The sequence below is a fragment of the Camellia sinensis genome, chromosome 4 (genome assembly GCF_055761805.1).
Source record: "Camellia sinensis isolate YWXY chromosome 4, ASM5576180v1, whole genome shotgun sequence".
Taxonomy (NCBI): Eukaryota; Viridiplantae; Streptophyta; class Magnoliopsida; order Ericales; family Theaceae; genus Camellia; species Camellia sinensis.
In genome coordinates, this window is record NC_138964.1 from 49,736,602 (window position 1) to 49,754,234 (window position 17,633).

The 17,633-nt window shown below is 38.8% G+C and overlaps 1 protein-coding gene across 1 annotated transcript; it reads left to right on the forward strand.

The window, feature by feature from the left end:
- The first annotated feature begins 10,519 nt into the window (after window positions 1-10,519).
- LOC145824620 (BTB/POZ domain-containing protein At2g24240-like) lies at window positions 10,520-15,494 on the forward strand. The gene is made up of 2 exons (XM_082924835.1): window positions 10,520-11,841; window positions 15,084-15,494. The coding sequence occupies exons 1-2, from the start codon at window positions 10,759-10,761 to the stop codon at window positions 15,324-15,326; spliced, it is 1,326 nt and encodes a 441-aa protein (XP_082780961.1). The 5' UTR covers window positions 10,520-10,758; the 3' UTR covers window positions 15,327-15,494.
- The last annotated feature ends 2,139 nt before the right edge of the window (window positions 15,495-17,633 follow it).

Here is a 17,633-nt window from a genome sequence, read left to right on the forward strand (position 1 = left end):
CTTATGCTCCGAAGAGTGAGCATGTTGAACAGAGAGCTACAGGGTGTATGTATGTTGTTACTGCACTAGATCTAGTACCAGTGCCTTCAGTAGTGAAAGGTACCTTCTTGTTTTGCAATTCAGTTACTAATGTGTTGATTAATACCGGTGCATCCCATTCATTTATCTCGTCTGCATTTGTATCAATTTTGGGGTTAGAGTTGGCTCAATTAGCATCTCCTCTTTGTGTAGAGTCACCTATTGGTGGTGAGATTGTTTTGAAACAAGGGTATCGGGGTTGTGACATAGAGGTTGCCGGTCGCCAACTTCTATTTGCTTTTGTATTGATTGATATGTCTAGCTTTGACGTTATATTGGGTATGGACTAATTGTCACCCTATCAGGCTGTTATAGATTGCTACTGTCAGAAGGTTATTGTATACACTCTGAGTGGTGATTGTTTTTATTTTTTTGGGGACTGAGTGGATAGAGTCTTATCACTGGTGTATGATCCGCGTAGGTAGAGTGAGCTTAGTTGCCTTCTTGCCAACTTCTTGAGTGCTGAATGCGATAAAATCCGAGTTGAGTTGCCAAGGGTAGTTTGTGAATACCCAGATGTTTTTTCAGATGATCTTACCAGTTTACCACCTCATTGAGGGACCGAATTCTCTATTGATTTAGTGCCTAGCACAACACCGATTTCTATGGCACCATATAAATTTGCCCCTGCTAAGTTGAGTGAGTTGAAAATTCAACTCCAGGAATTATTAGATAAGGGTTTCATTCTCTCTAGTACTTTACATTGGGGAGCACCAACTCTTTTTGCTAAAAAAAAAAAATGGTGCGTTGCGACTTTGTATGGATTACTGGAAGTTGAACTGAGTGACTGTCAAGAACAACTACCCAATGCCTCGTATAGATGACTTGTTTGATCAGTTGAAGGGGTCCTGTTGCTCCTCTAAGATAGGCCTAAGATCTGGTTATCACCAGTTGAGAGTAGGGGAGGAAAACATCTCGAATATAGCATTCTGTAGGCGGTATGGCCATTACAAGTTTCTAGTGATGCCATTTGGGTTCACCAATGCACTAGGGGTGTTTATGGACTTGATGAATTGGATCTTCAGTGAATTCCTAGACCGTTTTGTGGTCGTTTTTGTGGACGACATCTTGATTTACTCACCCTTTGAGGAGGAGCACGATGAACACTTACAAGTGGTGCTTGAGTTACTTAGAGCCCACAAGTTGTATGCTAAGTTTAGGAAATGTGAATTCTAGCTAAGGGAGGTTAATTTTTTAGGCCATGTGGTATCTGGGGAAGGGGTGACTATAGATTCATCCAAGATAGAGGCAGTTCAAGATTGGGAACAACCTAAGAATGCTTTTGAGATCCGTAATTTCTTGGGGTTGGCTTGGTATTACCGTCTGTTTGTGAAAGATTTCTCTAGATTAGCCTAACCATTAACTAGACTGACGAGGAAGGGAGTTAAATTTGTATGAAATGAGACTTGTGAGAAGTCTTTTCAAGAGCTTAAGGTTAGACTTACCATTGCTTCAATATTGATTATTCCGGAGAGGGGTTTAGGCTATTCAGTGTATTGTGATGCCTCATGGGAAGGCTTGGGTTGTGTTTTGATGCAATAAGGGAAGATAGTAGCCTATGGCTCGCGACAACTAAAAAAACATGAGAGGAACTACCCTACTCATGACCTAGAGTTAACAGCAGTGATTTTTGCCTTGAAGATCTAGAGGCAATATTTGTATGGTGAGAAGTTTGAGGTATTTTCTAATTATAAGAGTCTGAAGTACCTATTTACACAAAAAGACTTAAATTTGAGGTAGAGAAGGTGGATAGAGTTTATAGAGGATTATGATTTTGAGCTACATTTTCATCCGAGGAAGGCCAATGTGATGGCCGACGCATTGAGTAGCAAATCTATTAGCAGCATAGCTTGTATTGCCATCGGAGAATGGAAGATGTTAGGTGCCCTTGGGGAGTTTGACTTGTATCTCAGCGAGTCCGTTGAGTCTGTAGCCTTGTTTTCGGTAGTTTCATAACCTACACTTGTGAACCGAGTAGTAGAAGCATAGAGGGATGACCTTGAGATGGAATCTCTCTGGGAAAAAATCTCCAGTGGGAAGGTAGAGAGGGACTTGAATGTCTATCTTGATCAAAGTGTGAGATACCGTGACCGTTTGTTTGTGCCAGAGTCTTGCCGAGAGGAAGTATTCCAAGAGTTTCACCATTCACGCCTTGCTGTGCATCTGGGAGGCACAGAGATGTATCATGATCTTAGTCGCCAGTTTTAGTAGAGAGGTATGAAAAATGATGTAGCCGTGTTTGTATCGAGGTGCCTTATTTGGCAACAAGTGAAGGCCGAATATCAGAGGCCAGTCGGTTTGTTACAACCCTTGCCTATAGCAGAGTGGAAATGGGAACATGTCACAATGGATTTTGTTGTGGGCCTTCCGAGGGCTCAACAAGGTAGTGATGTAATTTGGGTGGTAGTTGACCATTTAACAAAGTCAGCGCACTTTATTCCTATGCGTGTGAGTGACTCGGTAGATCACCTTGCCGACCTTTACGTTAAGGACATAGTGAGGTTGCACGGGGTCCCTGTGAAGATCATTTCGGATAGAGATCTACATTTTACGGCTCAGTTATGGTGGAGCCTACAAAGTGCCTTGGGCACGAGATTGACCTTTAGCACTGCGTATCATCCTCAGATTGACGGGTAGTTCGAGCGTACGATTCAGATCCTTAAGGATATGCTTTGGGGTTTTGTCCTTGACTTTAAAGGTTCATGGGAGAGGCACTTGCCCTTAGTGGAGTTTGCCTATAACAATAGCTTCCAGTCGAGTATTGGCATGGCATCGTTTGAGGCCTTATATGGCCAACCGTGTAGGTCTCCTATATGTTGGGCTGAGGTGGGTGATGCACCAATGTTGGGCCCAGAGTTAGTCTAAGAAACGACAGAGAAAGTTGCACTTATCCGTAAAAGGTTGGCTACAGCCCAGAGTCACCAGAAAAGTTATGTTGACCATAGGAGGAGTCCTTTGTCTTTTGAGGTGGGAGACCATGTCTTTTTGAAGATATCGCCTAGGAGGGGTTTGATGAGGTTTGGAAAGAGTGATAAGTTGTCCCTCGACTCATTGGACCTTTTGAGATCTTTGAGCGGATTGGGGAGGTAGCTTATCGTTTGGCCTTGCCGCCACAGCTTTCTAGGGTTCATGATGTGTTTCATATTAGCATGCTTTGGAAGTATGAGCCAGATCCATCGCATGTGCTGGATTGGACCGACTTAGAGGTAGATGAGGATGCCTCGTATAAGGAGAGACCGGTGAGAGTCTTGGATACCCGGGACCAAGTCTTGCGAGGCAAGATGATCCGCTTGGTTAAGGTATTGTGGAAACATCACGGGGTTGAGAAAGCAACCTGGGAATGTAAGTTAGAAGTCCGTGAAAAGTATCTGGACTTGCTTGTTAATGTTTGAACATGTATTGGAGTTTTGACTATGTAAATGAAATATGAAAGCATTGTATATGTTTTGAGAATATGAAAGCATTGTATATGTTTTGAGAATATGAAAGCATTGTATATGTTTTGAGAATATGAAAACATTGTGTATGTTGTGTATTTTTTGAAAACATGGATTTAATGTAAACATTGTATATGTTTTGGGAAAATGAGTTGTGTATTTAGTATTAAGGATTCGTTTATCATGTTGATGGGATCAAATGACCGGTGGATGGGTCATGAGGATGAAATTGGTTTACAATCATTATGGTAATTGATTAAAATTTGGTTTTGAAACTTAATTGGTAATTTCGGGGACGAAATTCTTTAAGGGGGAAAGGTTATAGCAATTTTGGTTTTGACCCGACCCATCTTGATTTTGGACTCGGATTTTATGATTTATGAATGTTGTTCATGGCTTTTTTCCCTTATTCTTGCTTGAGTTTGGCTATTGGGTTGTAGTGGTTGTGCTTGGAATGGGTTGGTTACATGGTTTTCAAACCTTATGTTGCCCAGATTTTTGATCTTCTACTTGAGCAGCACTTCTTGCGCTCGAGCGGGCTTTGCGAACACTCAGTACTTTTGTAGGCCTGCAAAATTACTGGGAGAGTGTTTTCTACGCCTAAGCAGTATCTCCTACGCTCGAGCGGGTGGACGCTCGAACGGCCATTCCCTGTGCTTAAGCAATTTGTCTGTTGTCTGCAAAACAACTGGCAGTGTGTATTCGGCGCTCAAGCATCACTTCTTGCGCTCGAGTGGACTGTGCCTATATCAGTTCGCAATAGTACACTTTTTCATCACTTTTTCCCTTAAAACCCTAGATCCAGAGCTCCTCTCTCTAAAACTCTCTCTCTCTCTCTCTCTCTCTCTCTCTCTCTCTCTCTCTCTCTCTCTACTTTTTCACCTAGATTTAGTGGTTTCTCCACCCTACTCTCTTTGATAAAAAGATAGAGTATCTCAACGGCTACATTCTCATCCAAATAAAGTTGGATTTCGGTGTGTTTGAAGTGTCTCCATTCTCTCTCTCGACTTCTAAACTGGAGGTATGGACTTTCTATACTCTTCTATGAGTTTTAGCTTAGTTATTTGTTAATGTGCAAGAAATATTGGGATTTAAGGTGATTTTGAACAAACCTAGGGTTTTGGTTTAAAATCAAAAAAGGGGTTTTCGAATGAATGTATTGAAAATGGTTATGGGAGTAAATATGAGCTTGGGTTATGTTAAAATGGTTTATTTTGGTGTTTGAGATGAAATTGGGAAAATTGGAGTTTTGCCCTAAAATCTCTCGAATAATTATTTTGTATAAATATGGAATTGGTATTGGGAATATGAAATTGAATGGATGTTCATATGAATGGTGGAGTTAGATATGTATTATCTCACACCTATGGAAATTTGGATAAATTACCTGTTGTAAAGATTGTATATATGTTTAGAAATACCTGTGTTTGGCTATCGGTAGAGGATACCCATGATTGTTGTAGAAATTGCATGAGGATTAGGCAAATTGAAACTAATCTCTTAGCCGTTATCATTGAAATGATTATGATGTGTATACATTGTATATGTATGATGTTTGGGAGGAGAAAGAGGATATACTCCATGTTTGGAAGCAGAAAGGAGATGGACTCCATTAAACTAAGTTGGCCTGTGTGTCTAGGATGAAAGTCCCGAAAACCATGCGTATACATGGGTGCTGATTCTTGAGGATGAAATTTTCGTAAAGTGGCCAGTGAATGTATTTGTGTGATAGTTAGACCTATGAGGTGTATCCTCTGTTTGATTGATTAAATGAAAGGGGTATACCTAATGAACTGGGATAAAACGAATTGAGATATAAGTTGCATAGCATGGTTTTGGAAAAGAGTTGTAAAAGATTTTGTCACTTAACAGTGAACATGTGCATACTGGTTATATCTTCATTAAGATTCATATATTGTGATAGATTGTCTCTACTGGGCTTTGGCTCACCCTACTTGGGAAACCATTTTCAGGTGTTGGTGACATGCCTCCTCTGAAGACTTAGCTTGGGAAGACCTGGGAGGTAAAGGCTCCATTTTGTTGTTTTGTTTTTAATATTTATACAAGCATAAGGCCTTATATGTATGGAGCTTAAGACACTCTCTTTTGTTATAACCAAGCATAGTCTTGGAAAGATATAAGCTTGTAAGACATTTATTTTGTTGATCATTAAGTTGGTATCACATACTATAGATTCAGGGTAGATCTTATGAATGTATATCGCATGTGTCACTTTTGTAAATTAACTCTAATTAATGAAAGTCTATTATTTTGTTTTTGCCATCTTGTAATAGTCATTAGCAAATAAATTATTGTAATTATTTTGGGGGCGTGACAAATACAAATGCAAAATGTGATGTAAATACAATCCAGGGAAGAAGTATATTCAAGAAAGAAAGTGAAGCTAAATAGAGGACTTGCAGAATAAAGAAGATGAGGTGGACTTTGGGGTTTAGTTCGTCGGAATCAGACGATGAAGATGATCGAAATTAGACGATGAGGAGCTCGTTGGAGGAGTTGAATGGAACGATTGCAGAAAGCTTGGAAGCATGATAATGGAGGTTTGAGAGAAGTTTTTAAGATAGAAAATCTGAGGCAAGAGAGAGGGTTTGTGATTGAAAAGTGAAGAGATAGAGGGAGAGGGAAGAAGGTTTTGTCAAAAATTGAAAAGGCGGCAAAACATGATGAAACTGCCTTGGACAACGTGCTTGTTAGGCAACATAGCAGATTCAATGTGACTTGATGGCGCGTGGTGGGTACGGACTGATAAGGCAATGACACGTGGAAGAAATGGTTGGGGCAATAGAGCGCTACAGCTCATGAGCAATAGGGATTCTTGAAATTCTTGGACTAGTGGGGAAATTACCTCGGCTAGCGAAGCGATCTTAGTTGAGAAGTGCGATCTTGATTAAGACGATGATCTCGGTTTAGATGTCAAAAGAACTTGGTTCTTGATTCTTGATGAAATGGACACTTGAGTCATTGTTTCTTGGCGCCGACGAGTCATGATCTCAGTAGGAGAAATACGTGTATAGGTTTCATTACCTCAGGTTGCCAAGGTAATAAAACCTATAGGCCAGTTGTGGGGAAGTATTTTGCGAATGACACTACGTGGCCAAGGTGGTTTCGAGATGTCGGCTAAAGTGTCGCGTGGGTGAGTCATAGTTGTCGAGATGGTCACGGTATCGCCAAGGTTCGGTGTGGTAATACCGGGATTACGAGATATCTGGATAGAGGACAAGAGTCCTAGATAAGATGAGGTTCTTAGTCTGGATAAGGATAAGGTTCTTGAGGAGTTTATCCCTATCCAACCGAGAGTTCGAGATGAGCACTAAGCTTGAGTCCTATGAAGTGAGACTTCTAGAGGACTAGGTCACTGTTGGCTGTAAAAGTGAGGCACCCCCATGGGTACGCTTTAGTTTGTGCATTGAATACTTGTGTGAGATCTTTGAGATTGTGTGACTGACTTGATCGTCAGAGTGCTCCCGGGTGGACGAACCACCGCGGTATTCTCATTTTCTTGTTGGCAAGTGGTTGGTTTCATCTATTCTATCGTGTGCTCTCTAACTGAGTTCCTTATTTGGTTGTGTGGTCGGAAATCAACACCCACAAATGTAAGGTATACTGTGGTGTATCCAGTGGGATACAATATTTGATTTGTATGTATACTATTATGATCTGAGGTTGATTACAAATCCTACTTGGTAATCATGATTTGAAGGGCTTTTAAAAAAATGAAAATTAAATTAAATTAAACCATATCTTAAAAGAGTGTGAGTAGCAGTTTCAAAATAAATTAAAATACATTGAAAATACAAACAACACACTATATGACACCTTTTATTATTCCGTATTTTTGAAGTAATATCTCATTCTATTGACCATTATGTTTATGGATTAATATTTTTACATTTTTTTTCCTTTTAAACTTGTAATATAAAAGTGGGGATGCGCCTATAATTTGAACTAATAACTATTAATTGTGAATATTACTTAAATTTGCTTTAAAAATATTAAATAATTTCTCGCTCGATTGATGAAACACATTAACTGCCTGCTCAAGAACCATTACATTTATTTTGATTTTAAATAATTTATAAGTCACATAAGAATAAGGAATAATATTTCATAGCTTGAAAAAAGTTGGCCTGAAATGGCTTGAATACCCTTCTTCTTCTTTTTTTTTCCTTCTTTTTGTTTCTCTTCCCTCTCTAAACAGATAGAGTAAGAGAGAAGAGGCGAGAGAGAGAGAGAGAGAAGGAGAAAAGATAAAGAGAAGGAGTAAGAGAAGAAGGAGAAGGAGAAAAAAAAAAGATGGAGAGAGGATGAAGAGAAGAAGGAGAAGGAGAAAATATAAAGAGAAAGAGGATGCCTCCAATCTCCTCTGCCACTACCACCACCACAAACCCTCCTTTTTTCACCCTTACCAAATCACAACCGTTGATCGCTGCCTCCGATCTTCGATTCTTCTCCATCATCCGGCTACAACTAGTTTGGTCGAACCATGTCGACATCGCAGCACGAGCTCTGTATACAAATAAATCTGTGTATATATACACAGATCTGTGTATACACACAGGAGACGGTGATGGCGGCGCTAGTGGGTGGCTCTCTCTCTCTCTCTCTCTCTCTCTCTCACACACACACACACACATACACACACACATAGATCTGTATATGATGATGGTGTGTTGTTGAGATTTTTTTTTTCAGATTCTACAATTTTATTTATTTATTTTTTTTCTGATGATGAAAGGGAAAAAAAAAAGATTGTTGATGATTGTTGGTTGTTGTTGATGATGATGTGTTGTTAAATTTTTTTCAGATTCTACATATATATATATATATATTTTTTTTGTGTGTGATTGTTGGTTGTTGTTGATGATAATGTGTTACTGTTGTCGTATCTCTCTCTCTCTCTCTCTCTCTCTCTCTCTCTCGGTTCCCCTCTCTGTTTCAGAGGGAAAAGAAAAAAAAAATCAAAAACAACGTCGTTTTTGAATTCGAGCCATTTCGGGCCAGCTCTGTTTCGAGCTACATAGCAGCGCTGAAGAATAAGTGACATGTATAATATTGTCTTTGGGCTAGATTTAGGAACAATTTGGGAAGCTAACTAAAAATTAGTTTTTAGCTTTTAACTCATTTTGGATCATATTATCTCTCACATTTTTTACACACAAAACTATATAAAAAAAAGGGCCAAAAAATAAACTTTTAACCAATTTTCCAAATCACCCCTTAGTTAGGACTGCAAACAAATCGAACTATTCATAAACAGTTCGAACTTGGCTTGTTTGAGCACGGTTTATTTATAATAAAAGAGTTCGAGCTTAATTTTTAAACTCGTTTATTAATCAAGTTAAGCTTGAATGGCCTTAAATTTGGCTCGATAAGGCTTGTGAACATAAAGAAAATAAATTTGTATTTATTAGTAATAATATATCAGGTAAATTTTTATTAATTTATTTTATTTTTATATTTGTATTTGGTGTTTGTGTAATTTTATATATTTAATTGATGAAATTTATTATTAATATTCTTGTCTATTTTGCTTCTTTTTTTTTAATCTTATTAAGTAAATTGATAAGTTTAATTTTTTTTTTTCAAACTTAAGCTCGAGCTCAAACTCAGCTCATTTATATATTCTAGCTAGGTTGAGCCGAGCTTAAATTTCTCAAATATTTGACGAGCCGAACTCGAACTCCATTATTTAAGAGCATGAACACTCAAAAGTTCAACTCAATTTGGCTCATTTACAACTCTAAATTTAGTAGACCAGTTCAGGCTAGTGGAATGAGGTTTGATTTTTTAAGTTAAGTTGAGTTTAGTGGACCAGTTCAAGCTAGTGTATTAGTTCAACTCATAAGAATTATAAATTAGTAGAATGCCCTACATAGTTAAAAATCTTATTTATTTATTTATTTAAATTTTTTTTTGTTGTCTTTGAAAAGTGGACGTCAATTCTTCTGGTGAATTTCTTTCATAGGGGTAAGGTAATTATCTATAGTATTTTCTTATTTATTATCTACAATGGCTGCTTTCTTGCCATTATTTAGTATTATATGTCGGATTTCGTTTATAATTTCTAATTGATCGTCTTTAAAATCTTCGTTAAGTTATTTTTATAAATAAATTAATGTATTATTTTATTCTATTATTATTTGTAGGGAAATGTTATTATTTAAATATCTAATATTACCTATTCAGTTTATCTAATACTCGTATAATTTTATTGGCAATGTTAAGAAATCAGAACTCTACTGCTAATTTAAACATATAGTAAAATAAAACACCTTTTAAAAATAAAATAGAAATTTAGATTTTCTAGAATAAAATCTTTATGGAGAAATTACAAAAAATTTAAAAAATATATATCCGAGTTTAAACCTTATAACAAAATAAACTCTGAGTTTTTAATTTTGTCATTTAAACCCTAAACGTTTTATTTATTTTCAATCTAAACTATTTTCCTATTTCCATTAAGTAAAATTGATTAAAAAAAAGTATTTTAGTTATTAAACTCAATGAATATTTTAGATATTTTATGAATACCTACATTGAGTTTAATGATTAAACTACTATTTTTCTATCAATTTTACTTAATAAAAATAGACAAATAGTTTAAATTGAAAAGAAATTAAAAGATTAAGGTTTAACTTAATAAAATTAAAATTTTATTTTGTTTGAAGGCTTAAACCTTGAGTTTTTTTAGGTAATTGTCCCAATCTTTATTAGATAGTGTCTTTTATTAATTTATAATACTTATACTAATATTCTATTTTTGTGATTATTTAAGAGACTAAATAAGTTTGAATTTATTACTTTAGGAATTTAGTAGATTAATTGATAATTCAGAAAGTAAATAGACTTTGATTTATATATTGATAATTTAATTAAATAGATAATTTGATGATAGTTTAAACGTAGAAAGAGAAATAAACTCTAAAAACAAAAATAGAAGTGAAGTATAATTTAAAACAATTTTATTCTTCTCTCTTTCTCTCTGTCACAATTTTATTCTGATTGCTTTAATTACCCCTTCCTTTCTTTAAAGTCTCCCGGTTCAATTTCAAATTTTCAAACCCATTTCATTATATTCAGCTCCTTTCACAAACCCAACTATTTTCCCACACTTTCCAGGAGAAACAAATAATTTTCTCCACAAGTGGACTCTTCCTGTTTCTCTTAGCCTCTCGAGTTCAAATTCCCATCTTGATCTGCCTAACTTGTTGGCAATTGAGCCATGGGAATTCAAAAAGACACAGTCAAATTCAATGTTGGAGGCAAGATCTTTGAAACCACAGCAACAACACTTGCCAATGCCGGCCGAAATTCCCTCTTCGGCGCAATGTTCGACGAGAATTGGAACCTCCAAACCCACAATTTCGATGAATACTTCATCGATCGAAACCCGGATTGCTTTGCAGTCCTCCTAGACCAACTCAGAACAGGGGAGCTCTGTATCCCCTCCAACATCCCTGAAAAGCTCATCCACAGAGAAGCCCTGTTTTACGGCCTCCTTGACCATGTCCGGACTGCGAAATGGGGCCAATTCGATGGAAACAGGCTCTGGTTTTCGCAGTCTGTGACAGGCCAAGCACCTGGCGACGGCACCGCCATCCGGGCCGGCCCGGATGGCGGGTGCTGTGCAGAACATGGTAGTATGGTACATGTCTATGATTGGATGCTAGAAGAGCACCCCCCAATCAATCTTGACTACCAGAGAGTTAATGATGTTGGCTGGATCGATTCGGATACTGTCGTGGTCACCACGTGTGAGCGGTTAGGCCGCGGCGGTGGCGGGATGGGTCAATTTAGTGCAGGAACAGGGGAGCTCAGGCATAGATTTCAAGTCACTCATGATGATCAAGTGAAAAGCTACACAGCTGGTGCTTTGAGTTTTAGCTCAGATTACAAGGTTTTTAGTAGTTGTAAAGGTAGGAGCAATGAGTATGGGATTGGTGTTTGGGACCAAATCACTGGAAAACAGATTGATTTTTACTATGAGCCAATTGGGTGGTCACTTGGTGAGGCTGATAGGCTGCAATTTTTACATGGCACTAACTGTTTGTTAGTTGCAACTCTGTTTCCTAGGAAGGACAATTGTTACATTAGTCTGTTGGATTTTAGGGATAAAAGTATGGTTTGGTCTTGGTCTGATGTCGGAGCTCCGGCAACCGACGAGAGACGGGTCCGGGATGCCATAGCAATGGAGGAGACCGGGTCGATATGCGTGGTGAACGAGTACGAGGATTTGGGGTTCATGGACTTGAGGAGTAGTGGTGGAAGTGTGAGGTGGTGCTCGAGGAGCCGGTTGATGAAGGGTGTAAAATAAACTGATTAAAAATTGATGTATTATTGATTGATATATTGATATTCTGTGTCTTGATTTGTATGTTACAAGCTATTATATAGGAGAGGTGTGAGGTAAGTGAGTGGTGGTAGTGGATGGTAGTGGAGGTAGTGGGTGGTAGTGGAGATGGTAAGTGTGTTAGGTTTAGTGGAGTGGATGTAGTGGGTTAGGTTAGTGGGTTAGGTTTAGTGTACATTAACAGCCCCCCTCAAACTCAAGGAGGATAGGAACAACTTGAGTTTGAAGAGAGTAACAAAACAGAAAAGTAAACTGATAAATAAAATAAAACAGGATAGGAGACACGGTATGGTCGTGTCAGACCGTTGTAGCAGACAGTTTACGGGGTCATGTCGGACCGTTGAAGCAGACACTGTGTGGTCGTGTCAGATGTAGAAGACAGTTTACGGGGTCATGTCGGACCGTTGTAACAGGACAGTTTACGGGGTCATGTTGGACCGTTGTAGAAGACAGTCTACGGGGTCATGTCGGACCGATGTAGCAGGACAGTTTACGGGGTCATGTCGGACCGTTGTAGCAGACACTGTGTGGTCGTGTCAGACCGTTGTAGAAGACAGTTTATGGGGTCATGTCGGACCGATGTAGCAGGACAGTTTACGGGGTCATGTCGGACCGTTGTAGCAGACACTGTGTGGTCGTGTCAGACCGTTGTAGAAGACAGTTTATGGGGTCATGTCGGACCGTTGTAGCAGACAGTTTACGGGGTCATGTTGGACCGTTGTTGAAGACAGTTTACGGGGTCATGTCGGACCGTTGTAGAAGCTGTGGTGGTGCACCGAGGAGAAGACAGTTTATGGGGTCATGTCGGACCGTTGTAGAAGCTGTGGTGGTGCACCGAGGAGGCGACTTAGGGAGTGCGCCATGAGCGACTTATACATGATACTGGTATAACCCCCCCTCAAACTCAAATAGGTGTGAAGATAGAAACCTATTTGAGGTTGAAACAAAGGGATTGATAAAGCTGACCGGTGTAGAAGACACTGTATGAGTGTGTATATAGGCTGCCCAAAAAATATACATGGATGTAGATATCGAGCCCTCAAAAGTCGTGCCCTCAAAAGGTGTGCCCGCACCCTCAAAAGGCGTGCCATCAAAAGGCGTGCCCGAATGCATCAAAAGGCGTGCCATGAAAAGGCGTGCCAGTTTGTCGGCGAGAAGAGGCGCGCGATGCGCGTGGCTGCCTCGGCTATTTAACCAAGACGGAGCTGAGGCCGAGGCAGAGGCTCAGACAAGAAACTGAGAGAAACCTCTGAAGAAGTCTGCGTTGTGCTGAGAGAGAGAGGCTGTAACACTGTTGTGCTGAGAGAGAGAGTCTGTAACACTCTGTTGCGAGAGAAAATGGCTTCGTCGTCCCGTGGTCTACTTACTCTCTTTCCCGACCTCAACGAGTCCACAACTCAACCAAACACCACTGGGTTTGCTCCGTTGAACTTTCCGATGCAGTCGGTGGAGCAAAAAATGGCTGTGCAGTCGGATGTGGAGGCCAATCAGTATACTCTGAAGGTATGTGTGGAAAGCATGACGGCGGTCACAAACTTGTCGAACCGGCTGCAGAGTAGGACAAATGAGGTGCAGCATTTAAACTCCCAGCTGGCTCTGCTCCAACGCATGTATAAGGATGCGCGAGCAGAGATAAGTGTGCTAAAGACAGAAAACAAGGAGCTGAAGCGGAAGGCCACCGTGATGTTCCGATTTGGAGGTCCACCATATGCTTCAGTGGAGGAGTATGGGGGAGTGAACGTGCTCGGTGGCGTGGAAAACACGGAGGCAGCACCGTCAAGGGCCGCGCAGGACGTAGGCAAGAAGAAGAGACCGGCGGCAGAGTAGAGAAGAAAAATCTCACTGTTCCGATTTGTGTTGTGTTGGTTTTGTTTTGTTTTGTTTTGTTTTTTTTTTTTTTTTTTTTTTTTTTTTGTTTTTTTTTTTTTTTTTTTTTGTGTAAAATTGTGATCGGGGTTGATCCCTGAGATGAATAAAATATGATTTGGTGTTGTGCAAAGTTGTAAAATGTTTTTTTTTTTTTTTTTTTTTTTAAGAGGGGAACACGCCCATGTGATAATAATAAAAATAATAAGAATGAGAAGGAGAATTTGCTCATTGTCCAGCAAAGTGATGGGAGATAGGAGGAGAGAGAGTGTGTTGAGTAATAGATTATAATAAGAAAAAAAAATATATATATATATAGATATATGTGGGGCAGTGGAGAAGATGGGTTTGAAAATGATGATGATAAATAAGATAAAATAAGGCTTTGATGGGCGGTGGGATAATGTAGTGGATGTGAATATTAAAATAATGTAGTGGGTGTGAATATTAAAATAAAAAGAAAGGAAAGAAAGGGTTAAAAGTGAGAGAAAGAAAGCCACTGAGTAGTTGAATATTCAAACAATGCACACTGCACCAGGTGGGGTGGAGGAGGAATAGTAGTCTTGGGTGAAACTCTTTCAGTAGGTGTGTTCCAACAACCAATAGAATAGAAACCAGTACAATGGCCTCTGAATCCGTGTGTTCCAACATCCAATAGAATCCACATAAGTTACTGTCATAGCATTCCTTGACTTAAATCCATCCGAAGATCCAGAGACCCTCCACCGAGGACTCTCACTATATGCAACTAGATCAGACACTTCAGTAAACGGAACTGAACTCAGAGTCAGATACTTCACAAACAAATTGACAACCTCTCCCAACCCGGAAGTGGGCGGAATCTCGCCAAGAACCGAACGAAAAGGAAATGACCTCGGATGATGGCGGGGGTGGAGGGTGTGATCGGAAAGAAGGTGAAGACAACGAAGAGGGTGGAGGCCGGGAAGGAGACCAAGCTCCGTTGGGAGGTAGCCGGCGAGGAGACATGTGTAGGCCTGACGGAGACTTCGGGTCTCAAACTGAAGAGCCTTAAAGCAGATCTGAACAATGACAAAGTAAATGAAGATGGTCAACAATTGGAGTCGGCGTCCACCTACCACCACCAGATAAACGCGGAGGAGACATGTGTTACTAGGTTTGTTGCCTTCTGTATTTTGGTTTTGGGAAGGGGTAATGGTGATGCTGTGTAGGAGATGTTGAAAAAACTCCAGCGGGCAGCGAAGGCATGGTTGCCGGCCGGCTGCCCGCCGGAAAGAAAGGAATATAGGCCTAAATCTTATTGCTCTGATACCATGTTAAAATAAACTGATGTATATTATTGATTGATAAAGGGGAAGATGCCCGAGGAACCGTGTTACCCCAAACTCGCATTGCATGATGGGCAGCTTTTTTCGTCGATGAATGATAGTATTTCAGTGTTTTGTGGTCCGGATTGGGTGTTAACATCGAGGCTTCGCCAAAGTTATGGTGGTTCAATTTGTGATTTTTCTGTGGGTGGTGATAGGCTTTTTGCTCTTCATAGTGAGGAGAATGTGTTTGACATATGGGAGACGCCACCAGCGCCGATCACTTAATTGTGTGTTTTTTTATTTTGATCTTAATTGATTTTCTAGCCTTTTTTTTTCTTTAAATTTGTAGAAGATGGAGTTGAAGGTGATGCGTATAGGTTAGAAGTTTAGAGTATGTGCTGTGTGTAAATCACAAAGTAATGAAACTGATTGCTCAACCATCATAATTTGAAATCTTTGTTTCCCTCCGCAAATGCATTTACAGGTTAAGGATCTACTTGCACAGTTGCATTTATTGTCATGTATTTTTCTTCTTTATTTTGCTTTTTTTTGTTTTGTGTAGTACAAGGCACTCTCATTCTCTTTTGGACCTTATTTTCTTTTGACCCCTAGCTTTTACAAAGTTGATTCCTCTTCTTATTCCTCAGAGAGTGAGAGAGAGAGAGAGAGAGAGAGAGAGAGAGAGAGCAGTTCAACTGCTTGGGTGGTGAACAGATTTTGAGGTAGCTCACTTGGAAAAAAGTTGGTAGGGTTTGCTTTGCTTTCATTCCAGTTTGATGTGTCAGTTTGTGAACTATATGCAAGATCACATATACATTGAATCTTTCTCTTGAGCGTTTTGGGGGCACCAAATCTGCATATGATCACAACCACATTAACAAATCATGACTACTTTCTTTTTAATGTCTTTACCATTCAAGCATTCATCCTTTGTTCAACGGTCCCTTTGCTTTTGTCAATTTTTTATGACACTAAACTAAGAGGACTATCACTTATACTGCGTTTGGTTAGAGTATTTTGGGAGAGATTTGGAAAGGAAAATGGAAAAGATAGGTGAAATGTGAATAAAACATGTCTATATTTTATTTAGTTTCACACACCTTTTCTCTTTCCCTTTCCAAATCCCTCTCCAAATCCTCCAACAAAATACAGCATTAGGGTTGGCCTAGTGGATAAAACGCTCCCTTATGAGCTATGATGCTCATATTGGAGTTTGACCACATCACTAAGAGTTGACCTAATAGATGAAGTACTCTCTTATCAAGTGTGATGTCCAAATTTGAGTTTTACCATTACCTAAATTACTTAGTGCACGAGACTTGTACTATAGTGAGATTTGAGAAATATAATATGTACACAATGTTACTTCTAATTTTGGAGAAACTGTGTTATTTCTGTGACTCAAACTCACGTTATGAGTGACGTTAACAACAAGTCTTACTGCTAAGCCAAGCTATCCTTTTGTTATATTTAAAAATATAAAATAAAAGATTAAAACTAATAAGGCTCCCTCTATCCTTATGCAACTTTGAAATATTCATCAAACTGTAGTAGATTAAATTATGTTCGAACTCCTACAAAAGGAACAAATCCCAATTTAATCAGAGCCGCATGAAGATATATAAAACTCATTTTGTGTTGACTCTCTCAAAGACCAGCAGTTTTTCAACTAAACAATAGAAAAACAAGCCAACTCTAGTGAATTTTAAAAAATTTCTATCATTAATGTTGATAATAAATTATGCTAAAATATGATTGGCTTAGTTCAAGTCAAAAGATTTGTTAGCATTGCACCTATATACAATTCAATAGCATGAATATTTTAATAAAAAAAAACAACTCTGGAAGGAGAAATCATTGTCTCACAGCAAATGGTTCCAAACAATGTATCTTACATTTTGTATATATATATAAATTCATAAGTTGAAAGTTCTGACACCAGATCAATCTCTGTGAAAAACAATATTAAAATCCAGCATTTACCGATAATGTCACGAGAAAGTTTTGTTAATCCAACAAATAATCCACGCTCAATGGGTAAAATTTAGAAGTTGTGCCCGAATCACAACACAAAGCTTCCTACAGTGCTTTTTTTTTTTTTTTTGAAGCATGCAGTTAATTTGAACCAGAAAGGAGAAGAACAACAAATAAGAAAGAATGAATGGACAACATGAGGCACATCAACGAATCAAGCATAATCAAGCATTGCAATTTTGCTCAAAGGCAAGTTCGTTGAAAGGCGAAGTAATTTGCTCCTTGTTGTAAGCGTGGCATATTGTCAATATGGTCTTCATTAGACGCCAATTCCAAGTAGGCTCGTTCAGATATTGTTGGTGACAAGAAAAACCAGATAGATGAAAAGAACAAGTTTGTCATCATCATTAGGGAACTTATGGACACCATTGTGATTATTTGTAATTATTTATTTTTGTGTGCGCGCGCATTTGTGTATGGAGAAGGGAGTGCTTCATGATTCATTCAAAGGATGGAATGTGCTTTTTAATGTTAACAGAAATAAAAAGGAGCAAGTTCAAACATGAAATAAAGAAATGGAAATGGAACATAATATTCAGGCATAGTGCTATATTTTGA